Source organism: Hevea brasiliensis, chromosome 9 (genome assembly GCF_030052815.1).
Source record: "Hevea brasiliensis isolate MT/VB/25A 57/8 chromosome 9, ASM3005281v1, whole genome shotgun sequence".
NCBI lineage: Eukaryota > Viridiplantae > Streptophyta > Magnoliopsida > Malpighiales > Euphorbiaceae > Hevea > Hevea brasiliensis.
This window is the reverse complement of record NC_079501.1, coordinates 32,266,140-32,286,494: the sequence shown is the minus strand read 5'-3', so window position 1 is coordinate 32,286,494 and position 20,355 is coordinate 32,266,140. Positions and strand designations below refer to the sequence as shown.

The 20,355-nt window shown below is 30.7% G+C and overlaps 1 protein-coding gene and 1 pseudogene across 1 annotated transcript; one reads left to right on the top strand and one right to left on the bottom strand.

The window, feature by feature from the left end:
- Nucleotides 1–4,604: 4,604 nt before the first annotated feature.
- Nucleotides 4,605–8,059, bottom strand: LOC131183251 (uncharacterized). Its single transcript, XM_058153691.1, has 4 exons — nt 7,946–8,059; nt 7,794–7,869; nt 5,440–5,811; nt 4,605–5,360 (listed from the first exon to the last, which is right to left on the bottom strand). The coding sequence occupies exons 3-4, from the start codon at nt 5,793–5,795 to the stop codon at nt 5,252–5,254; spliced, it is 465 nt and encodes a 154-aa protein (XP_058009674.1). The 5' UTR covers nt 5,796–5,811; nt 7,794–7,869; nt 7,946–8,059; the 3' UTR covers nt 4,605–5,251.
- A 1,622-nt stretch (nt 8,060–9,681) lies between these two features.
- Nucleotides 9,682–10,491, top strand: LOC110639714 (heat shock protein 82-like; annotated as a pseudogene).
- Nucleotides 10,492–20,355: the final 9,864 nt, after the last annotated feature.

The window sequence follows — 20,355 nt, the reverse complement described above, 5'->3', positions numbered from 1 at the left end:
CTAGTTTATCATGTAATCATAAGTTAATCATGAACTACATAGATTTATGCGCATTCTAGATTTGTACTTTGAATGCATGAATTACTTGCTCCAAAAAGGGAGCTACCAAAGTATCAAGAACCAAGCAACAACGCACACTCAATGCACTTAACCTTGGCTTCTTGCTTACTGTTTAATATTTTCCTTTTCTATTTCTTCGTCACTTTGTCAAATGAAGAAGGAAAAATATATAATTGTTTCCTTTAGTTACATAATCGAACGAAGAAATCAATCGGCCCTTTTTTATCTTACAAAAACCGTTTTAAGACTTGCTCCCCGGGCCCCCGCCCCCACCCAACACACACACACGTGTATGCTTTTGAATTTTGGCCACCTTTCGACCAATGATTGCATCTCTTACACTGCTCCATGCAGTTATAAACCGGGTTTTTTCTTCAATTTATATTACACAAATATAAAAGGTATGGATTCGGATTGACCCATATTGGTGACTTAGATCTAAATTCCTTCAATGATAGCCACCAACGTGAGGATGATGCTACTGTGAGACAAAGATGAGTCAAAAGCCCAAGTGGGGGCACTTCGATGGCAAAGTTAGTAAAGTGCTAAAGGGGTAGAAAATGAGAATAAGGGAGAGAGTAAATGAAGCAGAGTAAATGCTATAATTAATAAGTCTTAGAATGTTCCACACTTTGTACCTGCTGTATTATGTGGCTTTATCCGGCCAATAGAAATGTGCCAAATGTCCTATCCAGGCAAGTAGGCAACTTGGAGACATCAATAGATTGATGTGCACATTGGACTAAAATCAAATTAATCACCTATAGGGCAGATTATTCTCTTTGTTACGCCCTGAAGATTGTTAGCCACTTATGGCTTAGGGATCCATACCTTTTTATTATAGCCATGTCAATGCCATGTCTAAGCAAGAGTACATTGAGCCTCTTAGCACTTAATGTATTCAGTCGACTATTAAATGTTATAAATAGTTAGTGATATAAAAATTATCTCATATTGAAATAGTTATATCTGTTCGTTAAAAGGTATCAAAAGAAACTGTTTATTAGCAATAATTGTATCTGTTCTAAAGAGGTATATATAAGCAAATATAATTATTCTATTCTAAAGGGTACAAGTGAATAGATAGAATTTTTTGAAGAGATACGAAGTAAATTATTGTATCTATTATAAAAGTTACAAGTGAACAGATATGATTATTCTAATAGATACAAAATGAACTGTTGTATATATTCGAAGAAGTGTAAATGCTTTATAAATAGCAGCAGTTTTGAACAACAATTTTTTATCTTTTTTCTCTTCTATCTTTTTTCTTCACTTCTACTTACAAGCAACGTTATTATTTTTTAATTCGTTCTTGGAATAATTCTAAAATTGCTATCTAGAATTCTATTTTTCGCTTTGTTATCCTGGAGGGATTTGCTCAAACTACCCGATAACAACATAGTGGGGGCATAATTCCTTTAAGTAGAGTGACTACACGATCGAAGCCTATTGCTGTTATTATTGTTATTTTTCTAACAATCTTAAGGGAATTATATGACAATGGAGGATTCTAGTACTAGTATTTCTGATTCTACTTTTAAAAAAATTGTCAATTTTGATGCCTTCAAACTGGAGCATTTTGATAGAATCAATTTGACTTTATTATTTTTGCTTACTGAATTGGGTGTTGCATATCTGCTAAGTGACAATCTACCCAAATTTCCTGAACCATCTAATAGTGAGGATGCAATAGTCATAGCATCTTGAAAGAAACATAAAGAAGATGAAGTTCGATGGAGAGGATTTATTTTAAATTCTCTTTCTGATAGGTTGTATGATTTATTTCGACCTATCAAAAGTCCACAAGAAATCTGGCAGGCCTTAGAAAATAAGTATACTTTTAAAAAATAAGGTACTGATAGATTTCTAAGAACGAATTTTTTATTTTGAGTTTCAAGTGTCAGAAAATAAACCTATTATGAATCAAGTAGATGAATTGCTCATTTTAGTATCTATACTTAAAGTTTTTGAAAATAGAAGTGTCTGAACAACTTCAAGTGGCTATTATGATTGCAAAATTACTCGCCACTTGGAATGATTATAGAAAGATATGGGAGAAGTGGATACTATCTTCGGCATCAAAATCAAAAGACATGGTGGGGGTTTTGCTTTGAGTCAATCTCATTATATTGATAAGATTCTTTCCAAGTACAATCATTTGTGTACTAAAGAAGCTAATACTCCTTTTGATGTTTCTAACAAATTAGTTAAAAATTCGGGAAGATCTGCAAGTCAATTAGACTATGCTATTGCAATTGGTAGTTTGATGTATGTTATGCATTATACTAAGCTAGATATTGCTTTTGCTGTTTATAAACTTTCAAGATATACTCATAATCCTAGCACTGATCATTGGAGAGATATTGGAAGAGTTGTCAGTTATCTTAAAAGGACAAAGTCTTTTGTCTTGTTTTACTATAAGTTTCCTTCATTACTTGAGGGTTATAGTGATGCCAGTTTGATAACTAGTATTGATGATAATAAGTCCACATCTGGTTGGATATTCACTTTAGGTGGAGGAGCTATCTCATGGGATTCTAAGAAATAGACATACATCTCCCATTCTACAATGAAATATGAGTTTATTACTTTAGTAGCAGCAGGCAAAGAGACAGAATAGCTGAGAAATTTATTGCTAGATATAAAGTTATGGTCCAAACCAATGCCAACAATCTCTTTGCATTGTCATAGTAAAGCTACTATGTCTAGAGCATTTAGCAAGATTTATAATAACAAGTCTAGATATAATACTTTGAGACATGAGAATGTTAGACAACTAATTTCTGATGGTATTATCACAATTATATATATAAGATTAAAGAATACTCTTGCTAACCCATTAACCAAAGGGCTTCTAAGGGATGTGATTAGTAGCACTACATATGCGATAGGCCTAAAATTTTTCTAACTTGTCACTAGTAATGAAAACCATGCGTTTCTTATTGCTTAGCAATTTTAAAGGTTTAAAAGGTAATAACAAGTTATAGTTTGTGACAGTTTCTGAGTAATGGAAATTTAAGTATTACTTAAGAAAAAGAGGTTTAGTATTTATTACTCTTAATGAAGATATGGGCTTGGTTTAGAATCAAGAAGTCTATAATTGTGACTTAGTTTAAACTTTACCTATACAAACACAAAAAATGGTGTCGCTTTTATCAAAGTTTGGATAATAAAACTTTGTAAGTGTTCATGAATCTAGACGGTAGGAGGTAGTACAAGGCCATAATATGGTGCTAAAGCTCACAATGAATATGCTAAAGAAGTTAATACGATTTATGTATATAATATTTTCGATCTTGTCAATATAGGAATTATGATATAATATTTAAATGTAATCAATAGTTTCGATGAGATTTTAAAATATTTATACTAATAGTAGGTTTAAGTCGAAAGATATCTTCTATACACATAAATCTTAATTCATGTTGATTGTGTTTATCACTAACTAAGTAGGGGATTGTTATAAATATTTAGTGATATCAAAGTTATCCTATATTGAAATAATTATGTCTATTCATTAAAAAGCATCAAAAGAAACTATTTATTATCAATAATTATATCTTTCTAAAGAGGTATATATGAATAGATATAATTATTCTATTCTAACAGGTATAAGTGAATAGATATAATTTTTCTAAGAGAAACAAAGTGCATTGTTGTATATGTTATAAAAGTTACAAGTGAACAGATGTAATTATTCTAATAGATATAAAATGAACTATTGTATATATTCGAAGAGGTGTAAATGATTTATAAATAGCAGTAATTTTGAATAGAAATTTATTATATATTTTTCTTCTATCTCTTCTCTTCGCTTATATTTACAATCAACGTTATTATTTTTTAAATTTTCTTGGAAGAATTTTAGAACTGTTATTTAGAATTTTGTTTTTAGCTTCGTTATCTTGGAGGGATCTGCTCAAACTATCCGGCAGCAACATATTGTGGGGCATAATTCTCTTAAAAAGAGTAACTATATGATCGAATCCTATGACTATTGTTATTGTTATTTTTCTAACATTAAATGCCCACCAGCTAGCTTTTAAGTGACTAGGAGTGCAAGATACTCACCTTTAAGACTCTAGTATTTATTAAGAATATGTAAGTTATTTAGGGGTATTAATTAGGGTTAGTTTGGATGGTCATGATCATTAAGAAAAGGTATTTATGGGCCCAAATAGATCCTTATGGCCATATGTGACCTATACTCTACAATCAGTCAGTAAAGGCCATTATCATGTATACGTGACGCAATATGTAGAGGTATAAAGTTTCCTTTTGACACCTACCCCAAGTGCAATCTATTTATGGCTTATGTATTGGGTAAGCTATGTAGCACGGAAACAGAAACGCGGACACGAGGAAGCGCGGAAACGGACACGGGGAAACGACATTTTAAAAAACATAGGAAACAGAAACGTGGGGGAAACGTGTAAATATAAAAAATATAGGGATATATTTATAAATAAATAAATAAATAAATATATATATATATATATATATATATATATATATATATATATATCATGAAAGATGTTTAATAATAAATAAAGTTCAAATCAACATTTAAATTCAACTATGAGAATACATATTTAGAAGTTTCATACTTATAAGAAATAAATATTAACTACAACACATTCAAATGTTAAAAAAGAAAAGATAATGAAATTTATAACATTTCCTCAACTTCACTGTCTTTCTCATTCTCCTTCTCCATGCTTGTAGTTGCATTTTCATCAAACAAAACAGACTCTAACTTGGTTCATCCAATGAAAGGTTGGCAAATTCAAGAACTCCCACATCTTCCATACTCCCAAATTGATTACCACCAACATCCCACAATTTTGTCTTCTCATCATAATATTGGGAGGAGTTTCTCGACAGAAGACGAAGATTATTATGGATAAAAACCAAGTCCTCTGCACGTTTTGGAGTTAATTTATTCCTTCTGCATGAATGAATGAAGGAATAAATACTTCAATTTCTTTCACAACAAGAGGAGGAAGTAGGTTGTCCAAGCACTTTAAAAGCCAACCTTTGAAGTAAAGGTGCATTAGAACTAAAACATGCCCACTATTTCCTAGGATCTGTAACATACATACTTCCAATAGAATTAGGATCAGCAAAAGGTCCACTTTTCAAAGAAAAATTTGCAAATTCATAATTTGCTCTAATTCGCTCATCTTCATTAGAAAAAAATCCTCATAAAGCATTTAATTCTCTCAGTTGATACTTCTCCATCCATATGAGGAGGCACTCTACCTTCTCCCTCTTGAAGCCATTTTTCACTATAAAATCTTCAAAAATAAGAAAATAAATTCAGAAAATAATAAAAAAAATAGAACAAAAAGATGAGTATGTAAGTTAAAAATTTACCTTGGATTTAATGAATGGGCTAAACAATGAAGGGGAGTGTTGCTCTTTGTCCAATGATCAACAAGAATTCGATGAACCACATAATAAAAAGGAGAAAACCCATCTGCTTGCTTTCCTTCATGATAAAAAATAACTTGCTTCGCCTTTTCAATCATAGAATCCCACAACTCATAAACCAAATGAAGGCATGGTTTGTCTGTGTCACAAACTCTAATCATGTTATAAATGGGCCCAGTAAAAGCAATGATGTAATCAACCTTTTCCCACCAATCCTCATCTACCACTTTATCACGAACAAATCTAGCTTTGCCTTGGTCATCTTCTCGGTATTGTGCCCATTGATCACTCATAACCATTGCTTCTAAAGCACGCCTAATAAGTTTAAATCTTTTAAGCATCACAACAATAGAAACAAAACGAGTGTCAGCAACTGAAAGCAATTTCAAAGGGCTAAACCGATTATAAATTGCTAGCCTCATGGAATGATTCATTATAAAATTCTTGATTTGTAAAGCATCCCCATGGATTTCAGTGATCCAGTGACACACATCATAAGTTTCTTGATTAGTTTCCAAATTTTTTGCTGCACATATATTCTTCAAAGCAAGATTAAGAGTGTGCACAACACAAGGAGTCCAATAAATATGTGGAAACATTCCCTCAATGATTTCTCCAGCACCTTTACAATTTGAAGCATTATCAGTAATGACTTGTACCACTTTTTGATGACCCACCTCATCAATTACTTCTTTTAGCAAATTAGCAATAAATTGCTTATCTTTCACTTCACCAGAACAATCTACAGATTTGATAAACATGGGGCCAGACTCAGAAACAACCATAAAATTAATCAAAGGCCTCCTCTGGGGATCACTCCATCCATCACTCACAATACTAACACCCTTTTCTAACCAAGTGCTTTTAATTGGTTCAAGCAACCTCTCTACATTTGCTTTTTCTTGCTAAAGTAATGTGGTTCTCAATTTGTTATAACCAGGCGGCACATAACCACCCAAAACATGATTAGCAGCAAAAGAATAAGAACTCACATAATAAGGATTTCTAGCAAAATTAAAAGGTAGACCCCTAGTGTAGAACATTCTAGCAATCTCTGAATCTAATTGAGCTCTAGTTTGTAAGTCAAAAGCTCTACTAAGAGGAGAATCATTAACTCTTCTTTTCTTCAAAGCTGCTGAAATACTTGGTTCAGTTATATTCAATGAAGGAACAGAAGTTATACTAATAGGCAAAGAAACTTGCCTAGATTGTGAATTGGTAATTTTGTTTGTTGCCTCATCCTCTTGTTTCCTCATTTCAGAAATACTATCATTCATCACTTTTTTACACACACCAATCCCTTTTCCAGTGATTTTCAATAAATGAGCCCTCACTCTAGTATAAGTCCCTTGCTTTTCTTGTCCACAAAAATTGTATATCCATTTACAATTACCCCCTCCTTCTCCAGTTTTCTCTAGTTTAGTTACATATCTCTACAGAGGATTAAATTCTTCCTCCCTAGTTTTTGAAGAAGTGCCACTAGTGCTATTTGCTTGGGGAGAATTTGAGTTTGAAGAATCCATTCAAATATTGTCCTATCAAAATGACAAAAAGAAAATGCAATTTTATACAATTTACAAATTAGTTAAACAAATTATATACTAAGGATTAAAGCACAATGTAAATTATATATTAAATGATTAAAGAATTAAATAATAGAATTGAATAAATTGACTATATTATGAAAAATTTTAATATATAATATGATACATTAAAACAAATTATATTAAACACATTATATAAACTATTACAAAAATATAAAATATAATAATATAAAATACAAATTTTGAATGTTGGAATTTTTTTTATTTATCATTAATTAGAATTTAAACTTGAAATTTTATAATTTTAAAAATAACTTTAAAAATATATTTACATTTGTCCTTAATTTCCTTCAAAATGTTGATTGTAAAAATATGGCAAATCTTGAAAATTTTTAGTGAATTTGGGAAAATTTTTTTTATCTTTTAAAAAAAAAAAAATATTTATGATAACTCCTCAAATTTAGTTTGAGAAAAATCTAATTATGGAATATACATTTAGAGAAAAAAAATTGATATTAAATATGATAAATTTATGATTAATTAATAGAATAAAATTATAATTAATTAATAAAAATTGCTTGATAAAATTATTTTACAAAAAAATTAGAAAAGGAAAATAATAAATTAATAATAAAGAAAATAATAAATTAAATAATAATAAATTAATAAAACCACCCCAATATAAACCTAATTACCCAGCCCTCATTCATTTCACAATCGGGAAGGAAAAAAAAAAAGGGTAACGCCACTTACCTGGGAGAATCGGCTGCTGCTGCTGATGCTTCTTCTTCTTCTTCTTCTTCTTCTTCTTCTTCTTCTTCTTCTTCTTCTGTTGATAAGAGAGAAAAGAGTTAATATGGCAGATCAGAGAGAAAAGAAGAGAAATGTGGTGTTGCGATTCTTACCCGAAGCTGCCGAGTGCCGACTGCCGTTGAAGCCTTGAAGGTACTCCTTTTCCTTTTCTTTTTCTTTTTCTTCTTCTTTCTTTTCTGTTGTTGGTGAATGTTGTGAACTGTGAAGTAATCGATTTTAACCTACCCATTTTTTTTTTTAATTTTCTTTAAAGAAACGCATTTTCGTGCCGGAAACACGTTTCCGATTTTCAATATTTTCGGAAACGGCCCGGAAACGTTTCCGAGCTGTGTCAGTTCGTTTCCTCGTCGGAAACGTTTCCAACACTGGGAAACGGCACTCGGTCCCGTTTTCGTGCTTCATAGTGGGTAAGCACCTTCATCATTTCTATTGAATGAAGTCTTTTCGGTTCGTGTTATCCATGTCAAAAAGCCACTCAACCTAAAAGTTTAAACTTGTAGGTAATCCTCTGAATAGTTTTAGATTTTTAATAGCCCACATGTCAATCATTAAATTTTTCAAAAGTTCTTCTAGAGTACTGGCGCACCCTTTTCCCATTTCAACCATGTTTCTTTAAGTTATAGAGTCATTCTTAGCTTATTTATAGCCTCTTTTTCTTCTTCTTCTTCTTCTTCTTCTTCTTCTTCTTCTTCTTCTTCTTCTTTACATTGTTTAGCTCACTATCCAAATTTTCTAGGTATAGTTGCAACTTTCATCTTTTCTTTTGCTTTGCTCTCCTTCTCATCTCCTTTGGTGATTGTTAATAAGGTACACTTATCTCCCTCTTTTCTCAATGCCCATTTACTATTTCCAGCCGTAAAGAGTATTAGGTCCATCATAACTTCTTTTCTTCTAAGTTGCTTTTTTTTTTTTTTTTCTCCAAATTAAATAGATAACGAGATTTACCAGGTTAGGATACCTGAGGAAGATGAGAGAATAGCTCTTTGCTGGATTCTATAGGGACGGTCTTAAGGATAGCGAAGCTTCTCTATTGTCTATAGAACTTGAGTTTAGGCTAGTCTTACCCTATTATGAGTTCTTTATAGATATTTTTTTTCCTTATTTTCATCTTGCTATGACGGTTTACAACTCCTCTTTTTTGTACCTTTGTAGGTGCTCTAGGCATAACGCTAATCACAATGGTTTCACTAGCCATATGATGTGCTACTACATATGGGCTATAAAGACTCCTTGCATGGTTGGTTAGAGCAATTTGTTATTGTCAAGCTGACAGGAATCACAATTTTAATGATTGGGGTTTGAATTTAGATTAGAGGGAGGTGCCTCAATATTGTAATGACCAACCCTATTTGTTCAACCTAGAGGAGTTATTCTACCTTTGTGTGTACTCTGCCACAAAATGGTATGATGTTAACAAGTGTTTGGAATTATAGCCAAGCAGTGACATCTTAACCATTGGTACACATTAATTCCATTGGTAATTTTTCCTTCATTGATGACCTTTTTTTGTGAGATTGACCTTATCTATTCTATTATGGCAGTTTTGATGGAGAAATTAAACAAATCCATTCCCTATCCTAAGAATTTCTCCATTAGCAAGGAGAATATTACCAAAATGGCCCATGTTTTTATGAGTAAGAAGCCCATAGCCATGGTTGCCTAGGAGGTGTTAAGTTGCAAGTCGAGTCCTCTTTGATTCCTCACCTTATTAAGCTTTAATAACTAGCTAACCATTTTCTGCCTTTTCTTTTGGCTCGAAGAATACTGTTATTGCCATGTGGCCCTTTTCTGCACCCTTTTAGAATACGACACGTGTCCATAACCATGACCTCTATTTACTAGTCATAGAGTAGAGGTCATATACAACCATAAAGAAAAGAAGAAGACTTTTGAAATTTTATGCAAGACAATCAAGGAAGTCATTAGAGACAAGGTGGAGAAAGTTGTTGTGCCTGATAGAATTATGGACTCCCCTTGGTGCTTGGTTACTGGTGAATATGGATAAACAACTAATAAGGAAAGTATTATGAAAACTTAGGCTTAGGAGATAACATATGAGTGCTTACATGTCTAGCAAGAAAATCATGGAAATCAACCCAAACAATCCTACAATGGAGGAGCTTAGAAGGGCTAAGGCTGATAAGAATGACAAATTAGCAAAGGACGTGGCGTTGTTACTCTTTGAGACTGCCCTTCTAACTTCTAGTTTTAGTCTTGATGATATTGCAGTAAGGAGCTAAAATTGAGTGTTGGAACTAATGAGGCAGAGACGAGTGGGGAGGACGGATATATGCCAATGTCAGTCTTGGAAGAAGGAAATGAGGAGAGAAAGATGGAGGAAATGGACTAAACAAGTACAAAACGAATAAAAAATACTAGATATCAGTGTTTCAAAAGAGGATTAGATATCCTAATGGGGAAGCGACCAAATCCCTTTATGGATCCACGTTGTTTTTGTTCGTTTTTGGCATGTAATTGATTGCATCCACCTTCTCCTTATTACTAGATTTTGGGTTCTTTTTTCTTTTAATTTTATTGTTGTGATTGGCTTTATTCCACCTCCTATATAGTACCTGAATAAATATTTTAGCTTAAGTCACATATACTTCCAGGTTAATCTACCATTGTCGGGTTGCTATATGGGCCTGATTTTAGGCCTTTGCCCTCTTTATAATCAGATATTGACCAATAGGCCTTGTTTAATGCAATGAATTGCGTTTTCAATAAGAAAAAGGAGTTAATCTACCATCGTCATTGTTGTCTTCTAATTTTTATAAAAAATGCTCACCATGTCCAACATTAATGGGTTTACACTATTTAAATCTAAATTCCAAAATGATTCACCCATGACGTAAACTCTGATGCCGTAAAGCAATGCCATGCTACTCTGGATTCATCACTTTATTCTCGAGTTTTAAATTTTTCAAGAATTCACACTTACTATGTGACGCCCCTTACTCGTCTACAGTATAGCCGAGCAAGAAGTGCCACATTCGGTGCCGGAGTACCCTATCTTGTTTTATCATATCTATTGTAAACTTTTGATGTCATTTAAAACATGTATTCTATGTGTAGAAATTTTTTTTTATATATCTTATTTCTGTGGAGACCCGGACAGAGCCTCCCTTATTTTATTAGCATCTGGCGGGTTCCACTAATCACCTGTTAACATGTCCATATTCATTTCACACATTTCCATATCATATTCTCATGTATCATATCATTTACAATTATTTATGAGATCTCAAAATGAAGTATTATCTATTGCATTCATATAGAAATTCATAGATAATAAATTACAAGTTTTCATTTCAATCTTAAAGTTTAATTATAAGTCCAAAATGAAATACATCATAAACTAGTAATTACATCATGACTAGACATAATGAACCAAAATACTAGTCTACACATGGGCCCTACCAAAATACAAAAGACTGGTGAGGTGACTCTGATCGGTGGCAGATCTGGTTGGAACTCTGTCCAAATACTACTGTGGCGACTGCTGATCTTCAGTACCTACGCGATGGAAAACCAACGCGCTAAGCATAACGCTTAGTGGTGCATAATTTATAATAATAATAATTAAACAATTGAATTAATATTTACAAATCATAAATTCTAGGTCTTTTACATTTTTTTTTTATTTACACTTTGGAAACAATTAAAATTATTGGGATCTTTCCTGTTTACTTATTGTATATTCAGTATTAATTAATTATTATCAATGCCCAAGAAAACCTATAACAAATTATAAAAGCTGGATGTACGGGTGTATACTGGTTAGACAGCCATATGTCTATCCAGTATACGTCTGTCAGGCACGAGGCCAGCTGTCGGGCATGAGACCCGCTATCAGGCTTGTAAAGCCAGAAATAAAGTAGGCATATAGCCTGTAGAACAATCATACCAGACATATATTGTTAGTTCATGATTTTCTCGGTAGGCAGTACTGCTATCTGTAGTCCCTAATTGGTATACCAATTTATCCAACTAAATAAATAAGTCTAGGTATACTATGGGCAATTAAATATTTTTAATTAATTTAGCACTATTCACTATTACTATTATCTAGTACTGTTCATTGGTACCATAAATTTCATATTAATAGGACATTAGTCCTAATTTACATATTCATATCATTTTTAATATTAAATTTTCCTTATGAGTATTTTAATTATCCTATATAACATTTTTCCCATGAACCTTTCTTTAGGTTCATGTTGATGTGTTATATTTATCTAGGAATTTGACTAGGTTAGGATGTGTATTTAGTCACACTTCCTTCATAACAATTGCTCCTCTATGTTTAAACTTGAATTTTAGTTTTTGAATCAATGAATTTGGGGTTATAGAACTCAACTTATGGTCAAAATACCATAACTGGTCCGTTTGCCTCTAAGCTGTCCAGAATTTACAATTCCTGGTCAATAAACTTTGACCAGTCATTTGATCATTTTATGGTCATTTTTAGACTTAGGTTCCTTCACAAGATATGTTCCTCTATGTCTTAGGGACTCCCAGGTACAATTTCATAATTTTTCAAGCTTGGTATAGTGAGTTATGGTCAATGTATTAACCTGGACTCTCAGTCCTATAAGGGCAAAAACCAACTTCAGGGCAGTATGTTTGACCCTCTTTTTAGGGTCTTTACACTTAGAATTTGGCAAAGGTGTCTAAATCAATGTTGTAGCCCTAAGTATCATGTTTCCATATCATATTGGCACATCTCAAATGGAATTTCCTAGTGGGAGTTATGGCCAAATGAACACACGGGTATCAAATGGCATTCTGGGTTCAACTTAACATTTTCCAGATTTCAATTCCTACCTTTGGCTAATATTTTCCCTAGGATGCAATGGTTTCTAGAGCTTGGTCAAAACATAAAAATTGTTGTGCTGTGTCTTATAAAACTTTTGGCACTATTTTCACTCAATTTGCAGCTTTGGAGACCAAGTTATGGCATTTTTGCCAAAATTGGTCAAGCACACCAAAGGAACAGTATTTTTGGACAATTTCTGGGTTGGCAGTTTTAGTGACTCAACTTGTGCTAACAATTTAAATTGGTTAAAGGCAAAACTGGATTAAGTGGTCCTCATGAAAAGTGTAGCCCTATGTCTAAACTTTCCATGGGTAAAATTTTAGGTCATTTGGACCAGTATAGAGAGAGTTATGACCAAATGAATACGTACTGTTCATTTGGTCATTTTCTGGGTTGGCAGTTTCAGTGACCCAACTTGGAAATTTTCTCAAAACTTCAACTTTCCTTCTTCCTATGGGTACCTAGAGCTTCCTTATGATGTGGGCTAAATTTTTAATGAAGGGGACTATGGGTTTTGGGGAGTGAAAGCTTGGGAAATCAAGCTTTAAGCTTGATAACAATGGTGGGGAGGGAGAGACCAAGGGAACGGCAAGGAGAAAGAGAGAAGAGGAAGAAGAATGGTTGGTGGGGTTTTGTCTTCTTGTGTCTATTTATATACATTTATGTGTACTTTATTTTTTTTAAATTTCATAAATCTATTTCCTTTCTTTTCTTTTCTTTCCTTTTCTTTTCTTTCCTTTTCTTTTCTTTTCTTCTTCTTTCTCTTCTCATTTTTCAAATTCAAATTCATAAAATTAATTTATGTTAATTATTCTATTTCCAAATTTTAATTTGACATTTAAGTCAAAATTCACCTCTAGGGGTGAAATGACCAAAATACCTTTCATGGTGCTCATCGGATTATTTTTATTTTTTATACCAATTAATAAATTCTCTAAATTTTATTTTATTTCTCAAAATTTTTCCTATATTTTTTTAATATTTATTTCATTAATTTATGCCTCCTCACTATAGTTTAAGTGTAGTTCCAAACATCCTGACTGTCCGAACAGACATTAGTCATCGGAACAGTAAAATGTACGGACTACCTATGGTGAGGGCATTACATACTAAGACTATGGGGTTTTATTAAAATTGTAGGGTGCAACCTTAAATGAAATTATCAAGCCAAAGGTACTAAACATGTCGAGCTCAAGTTTGGCTTATTAGCATTACAAATGAGCTAATAAACGAGCTGAGTTCGAGCTTGGCTCTTTAACATTATAAGCGAACATAAGACTAGCTAAGTTGGAATCAAGCTGGAAACCTAATAAAATTTAAATGAGCCAAACTCAAGTTTTAAATAATATTGATGAGTAGAGCTTGAGCTATTCAAAGTTTGGCTTGGCTCAGCTCTATTTGTTTACATCCCTAAATTGACAACTAATTTATTCATTATTAAATAGTTAATTATTCAGTGACAAAATAAACAATTTGTAATTGAAAATGTAAATTTCAGTGACAAAATAAATAATTAAATAATAAAAATTGTAGGTAAATTATGATGAAATATGTCATTAATTAAAGATACAAGCCCTTATAACAACTCTCTTTATCATCATAAAAATGTTAATTATTTGATGATGAAGTGAATAATACGTAGTAAAAAATGACAAATTGGCTGGCCAAATTCATTGCTTGAGTTTCATGCAAAATTTTTATGATTTCTTAAGTTGTTTCTACCTATTTAAACCATAACTCCATCAATAAATAAAGAAAGAGCTTAAAAATTAACTTACCTTAAATTGGAAATTTTCCAACTTCTAAACCTTCACTTGTATCTTGAATTTCTTCCCCCAACTCTTTACTTTGAAGTTTAATTAGGAGGTTTTTACTAATTTTGGGAAAAAATTTAGGGAAAGAAAGTGAGAAAGTAGGCTTGGGAAGAACTTAAAAATGGAGGAGAGAGAGAGAATGGTGGCCGGCCATGGATAGGGAAGAAGAAGAAATGATTTTGCTTTTAAATTTTGTCTTCATTTAACCATATTTATCCCTAAATTTAACTAATTAATAATTAAAATTTTAATTGTGTCATCAATATGTCACGGTGATGTCATAATTCACTTTAATTAAATTTTCTTTTCTTTTTCTTTTTCCTTTCTTCCATTCACCTCTTCCTTTTTAATTTATTTATTTTTTCAAAATTTTAATTTCCTACATTTTAATGGACATTTAGGCTAAAAGTCACCTCTAAGGGTGAATTGACCATTTTGCCCCTTATTGGTTTGATCCGTTTTTCCAATAGCACTAGATTACTTTTTGAATTTTGATTCAATTTTTCGAACTGGTTCTCTATTCTTTTCTGTGATTTTCACACTACCATTAAGTTCGTGATTATCCTTAGACCTGAGGTGTCATAGAGTCTCACACGAAATCAGGGTAGCAACTGAGCTCGCAGTCACTTTCCGGTTCGATCACCCATCGCTGTGGCATTGGCTCATTTAACCCATTATGCTTTGTGTTCTTTATTTCTTTTTTACCTTCATATAATTGCTATTTATTTTTATTTCTGGCTTTTCTAGGTGACTTAATTATGGTTCTGAACATACTAACTATCTAAACAGACATCAGTCGTCGAAACAGACATCTGTCCAATGTAAGGGTGTTACATTATGAATTCTATTTATAATTTATATTATTACAATTCTATATATTTTTCCAATTATAATTTATAGAATTTTAAGTCTTTTCCTAGTGGAAGCATAAATTTCTAAATAACAGTTTTACATAGTTTATGCATTCATCATAATTTATATATTCATTAGATCATCCATATTTATCACAATTCGCATCAATTGTTCTCATGTACCATTATACTCAAAGCATTTTTCCTTTCTCTCATGATGCGAACTAATATCCCATTCATACATCCATATAATTCTTTTATTCATTACAATATTTATATGTATTATCAGTCATATTCCAAATAATCCATGAACATTTCATGGATTTTAGATTTTTGACCTTAATTTCCTCTAACAATTTAGCCAATACACATAGTTCATTTGGCCATACTTCCTTTATGGAAGTTGTCTCTTTTTGTATTAACTTAAATTTCCCTTTTGAATCATTCACTTTGAAGTATAACTCTAGTTTTAATTAATTAATTAATGACTATCCAGGGTGCTGAACCCTGTAAGTCTACTAATTTAAACTACAAAAATATTATAATAAAAAACTACAAAAAAAAAAACAATATCACTACAGTAAAATTATTATATTGCAATTAAAATTTTTGACTCAAAAAATTATTTATTTGTCTTTATATATTTTTAGAGACAAACAATTATTTATAACATTTACTGTTATCCATAAATATATTTAGAGACAAACATACGGATAAATATATATTTGACACTGATTTAACCTTCAGAAATAAATATATTTGTCTATAATAATAACTTATAGAAACAAAAAAAACTTGTTTCCTTTTTCATTTTAACAAATTATATTATTTGCCCCTAAATCTATTTTTAAAGACATTAAATTAATTATCTATACTAAAATATATAAATTTACTTTTAGAATTAAATAAATTTGTCTCTAATAATATTTTCTAAAAATAAATTATCTTGTCATTATATATTAAATTCTCCATATCATTAATTATTAATATAAATGCATTTATTTGTCTTTAATAATATAATATTTATTTACTACTACAATTTAAATAAAATTAAAATAAATTATTGCAAATAATAAATAGTATTTAAAATAAATAAATATAATTTGAAAAAATAAACTATAGCTAGTGGGCCCCTTATTTGGACTCACTTTTTACTTGAAATGTCAAGAGAGAATAATTGTCTTTTATAAAAAAATCATCATCGAATTGTCTTTTATAAATAATTTAGTAACTATTTTTTTAATTTCTTGTAGTGATCTTTCAAATCCTTGAAAAAGTAATGTGGGACATCTCTTTCTTTTTTTTTCGCAAATTATTATTTTCTTAATTTATAACTCAAAACTTAAAATTTCAATTAATCATATAGATACTTTACTATAATAAAGAATTAATAATATATTATACCATATATTCAAATTTTATTATATTTATTATAGTACTTATATATTTTGAAGTACAAATTTAATTAAAAATAATAATTAAAAAATAAATATGTTAATTTATGCATAATTAATAAATTCAAATCATCAAAATATTTGTAGTTTAATGGTAAAAGTGTTTTTATCTATTTTTTTTTCTTATAAAATTAACAAGATTTGTTACCTCAATAATTAATAATAATATGTTGGTTAAAAGCTTTACTTATATAGATTAAAAAAATATATAATTTCTTTATTTTAATATATATAAACATAATACAATATAAGTGTATATATGTATATATTTATATGTTTGATTTTTTAAAAATTACTTTTTTATTTAACTATATATAATTTATACATGCTTAACACATCTTATATAATTCATTCATATATATATATATATATATATATATATATATATATATATATATATATATATATATATATATATATATAAGTTATTAAAATTCTTTTAATGTGGAAAAAGGTAATTTTTTAGTGATAAATTAAAAAAAAAAAACCTTAAAACTTTTTATATAAATGCAGTTAATCTTAATAAATTTGAAACAAAAAATATAACATAGAAATTAATAAGTTTTGCCCCAAAAAATTAATTATTAGAAACAAATAATATATAATTTAGATATTAATACGTTTTACCTCAAAAAATTTATTATAAGAGCCAAATAATTATATATTTAAAGACTAATAAATTTGATTTAAGATGACAATTTTGATAAATTTGATAGTAAAATTTTTTAATTTTTTAAAAGATAAAAAAATATAATTTTTTTTAATCCCATATCAAACCAACCAGATAAGAAAGAGTAAGTTATAGCCTCAGACTATCGCACAGTCTATTTTTACCATAAGCACTCTTTTATAGCTATAGAGTTGACAATAGAGTCATACAAAATAAATCATCATTCAAACACTTCAATAGTAATAATTTAAAATGAATTAAATTAAAATAATAAAATATAATTTTAAAAATTTTATTTTAATTTCAACATATATAAAATAATTTGATATTATCTGTAATCATAAATATTGAATAAACTATAATGAGAAAAAAAAAACAACATTAAAATGTAAGGGTAAAATTAATTATAAAAGGCAATAATAATGATGATAATAAAATAAATAGTTTTCCATTATTAATTATTCATGACCAATTGCCTTGGACCACAAGAAGGATGACATGGCAATAACATGACATGTTACTAAATGACCAATCAGAATTCAACAACAATTCCAGTGGAAGGCAAGACGAAAAAATGGAAAAAGTCCTCAAAAATACTATAAGATATGGAATTGGCTGTGGGCTTTCCATGCCCCAATTTTGCCTTCAAAATATTTTACGAAACAATGCTTCATACCCACCAGGCCTCGAGAGAATCCTCTTTGGATCGTGACAATGTGGAGTTTACAGAGAACGAGGGACTGGGTATCGATTTGAACGTGGAATTTGGTTTACAAACCATTGCTTCACGCCCACCACGCGAAACTGCTGGAGACTTATCTTTGAATCGTGAAGCTGTGGAGTTTAGAGAGAATAAGGGACTGGGTATCGATTTGAACGTGGAATTTTGTCCGGAAGCGGAAGCATTGGAGGTTTTAATTGCTACTAGCGTTGGGGATAAAGTTTTGAGTGACAGTTTAGAATTGGAAGTTGGCAGGATTTTGGCGTCGAGAAGAGCTCATCAGCAGGAGACTGTGATGATAAGGAGGTTGGGCACTTGCTCAGAAAGAAAAAAGTGGTTGGGGATCATTCCGGTACTGATTCTCTCACAATTGAAGCAATTGGGAAAGAATCTCGAAGCTCAAAAGTTTCAGAAGCCATATATCTGGAAGCCAAAGACGTAAACGACCAAAAAAAGGAAAAAGGAAAAGGAAAAGATAAATAAGAAAGTCTTGACGCTGATGATGGAGGGGTTAAATTAGCACCGCCATTTCAAGAGGGAGAAGAAAAACACAAGTTTATTGGCTTAATTCTTCTCAGTGAAGCAGCAGAAATGCAAGAGTTGAAGCCTCCAACAAATGCAAAAGAATCAGAAGCAGCAATAGCAGCTAAAGGTAAAAGAAGCATAGTCTTCGTCCTTGAAAAGAAGTAGCGAGTCTTCTGGTGAGGATTGTTTGCATGGAGATTTAGAAGACACCTCGCCGGTGGTGAGATCGAAGAGAGGGAGGAGCCAGGTACTACCGTCGAGATACAGAGACTCTGTCATGGTTCCCAAAAAATGAGGTAACAAATAAATAATAATAATCATCAAATAAAAAATAAATAATAATAAACAATAAAAAAAGTTAAAAAAGATTTAAAATTTTATTGTTATTATTTATCTTCACATGTTTATTTTAGTAGAGATAATGATGGGTTTGTTGTTTTTAGCCGCATGTTATCGAGAGAAACGGTGTGTAGAAGCAGAAGAAAGGTTAAGACTTGTAATGATTCATCAATTGTAACACACATTGCTTCTACTTTGTTCATTTCATGACTCTCAAAATGTGTACCCTTAGTTCTTTCTTTTAACTTTTTTTTTTTTTTCAGTTGTCAACTTGTTAAATTAATGAAATTCTGTTGTTTATTTTGAATTTCAATTAAAACTAAATAAATAATGATTTTTATGATCAAAATATGTTAGATTTTGTTGAGTTTATAAAAAGATAAACAGGGAAGAAAATGGAATAATAAAATTGAAAGACTAATGGTAGCTAGAATTGTACTATAAAGGAAAAGTAAAATTTAATGGCTTGATTTGGGTGAAAATCCAAACATGGTATTCAAGGGCTAGGTTAGATATGGGGTTTGGTAGAATTAAAAAAAATGATAATGTTTAGAGTTGGTAGCTTTTGATATGATCTACATACGCGTCTTGACACGTAAGTATATAAATTTGGATTTAGAGCAAATAAGTTTGGAATATGCCACAACCCGACACGTAATATTTAGATCTAGCAATTTTTAACCTTATCCACTTATAGGGCATGACTCATACACGTAAGTAAACAAATTTGAATTTAGTACAAATAGGTTTAGGATACATCACGACTAAGTAATGTTTAGAACCAATAATTTTCATTCTTATTCATTTATGTGGCAAGACTTGACACGTAAGTAAACTTATTTAAATTTTGTATAAATAGGTTTGAGATACATCAAAAATACGGATTTAATTGGTTTACCCGCTTAACGCGATAAGACATCAAATGACTTATTTATTCAATTGAGTCAATAGGTTAACTTGTTTATTTTAATAGTTTAAATATATTATGACCATGTTATTTACATATCAAAAACTACATTATTTCATTTGTGGAGCACTAATACAAGGTGTGAAGCTAAATCTAACCCTAAGAATCCCATTTGACATTTTTGCTGCAATCACCTGCTTCAAAATCCTTTAAATTCTCTAGATTGCACTATCTAAATATTCAATCTCACGGAACACCCTCAATCCATCATATTTTCAATTCCTCAAACTCCATCAACAATCATATAGAAGAAAATGATATGTGAAGCTCACATTCACAAACTTGAAACTTTATTTTGTATTTGTGAAATTTTAATTAATTTTGATATTTGGATAGTCTTTT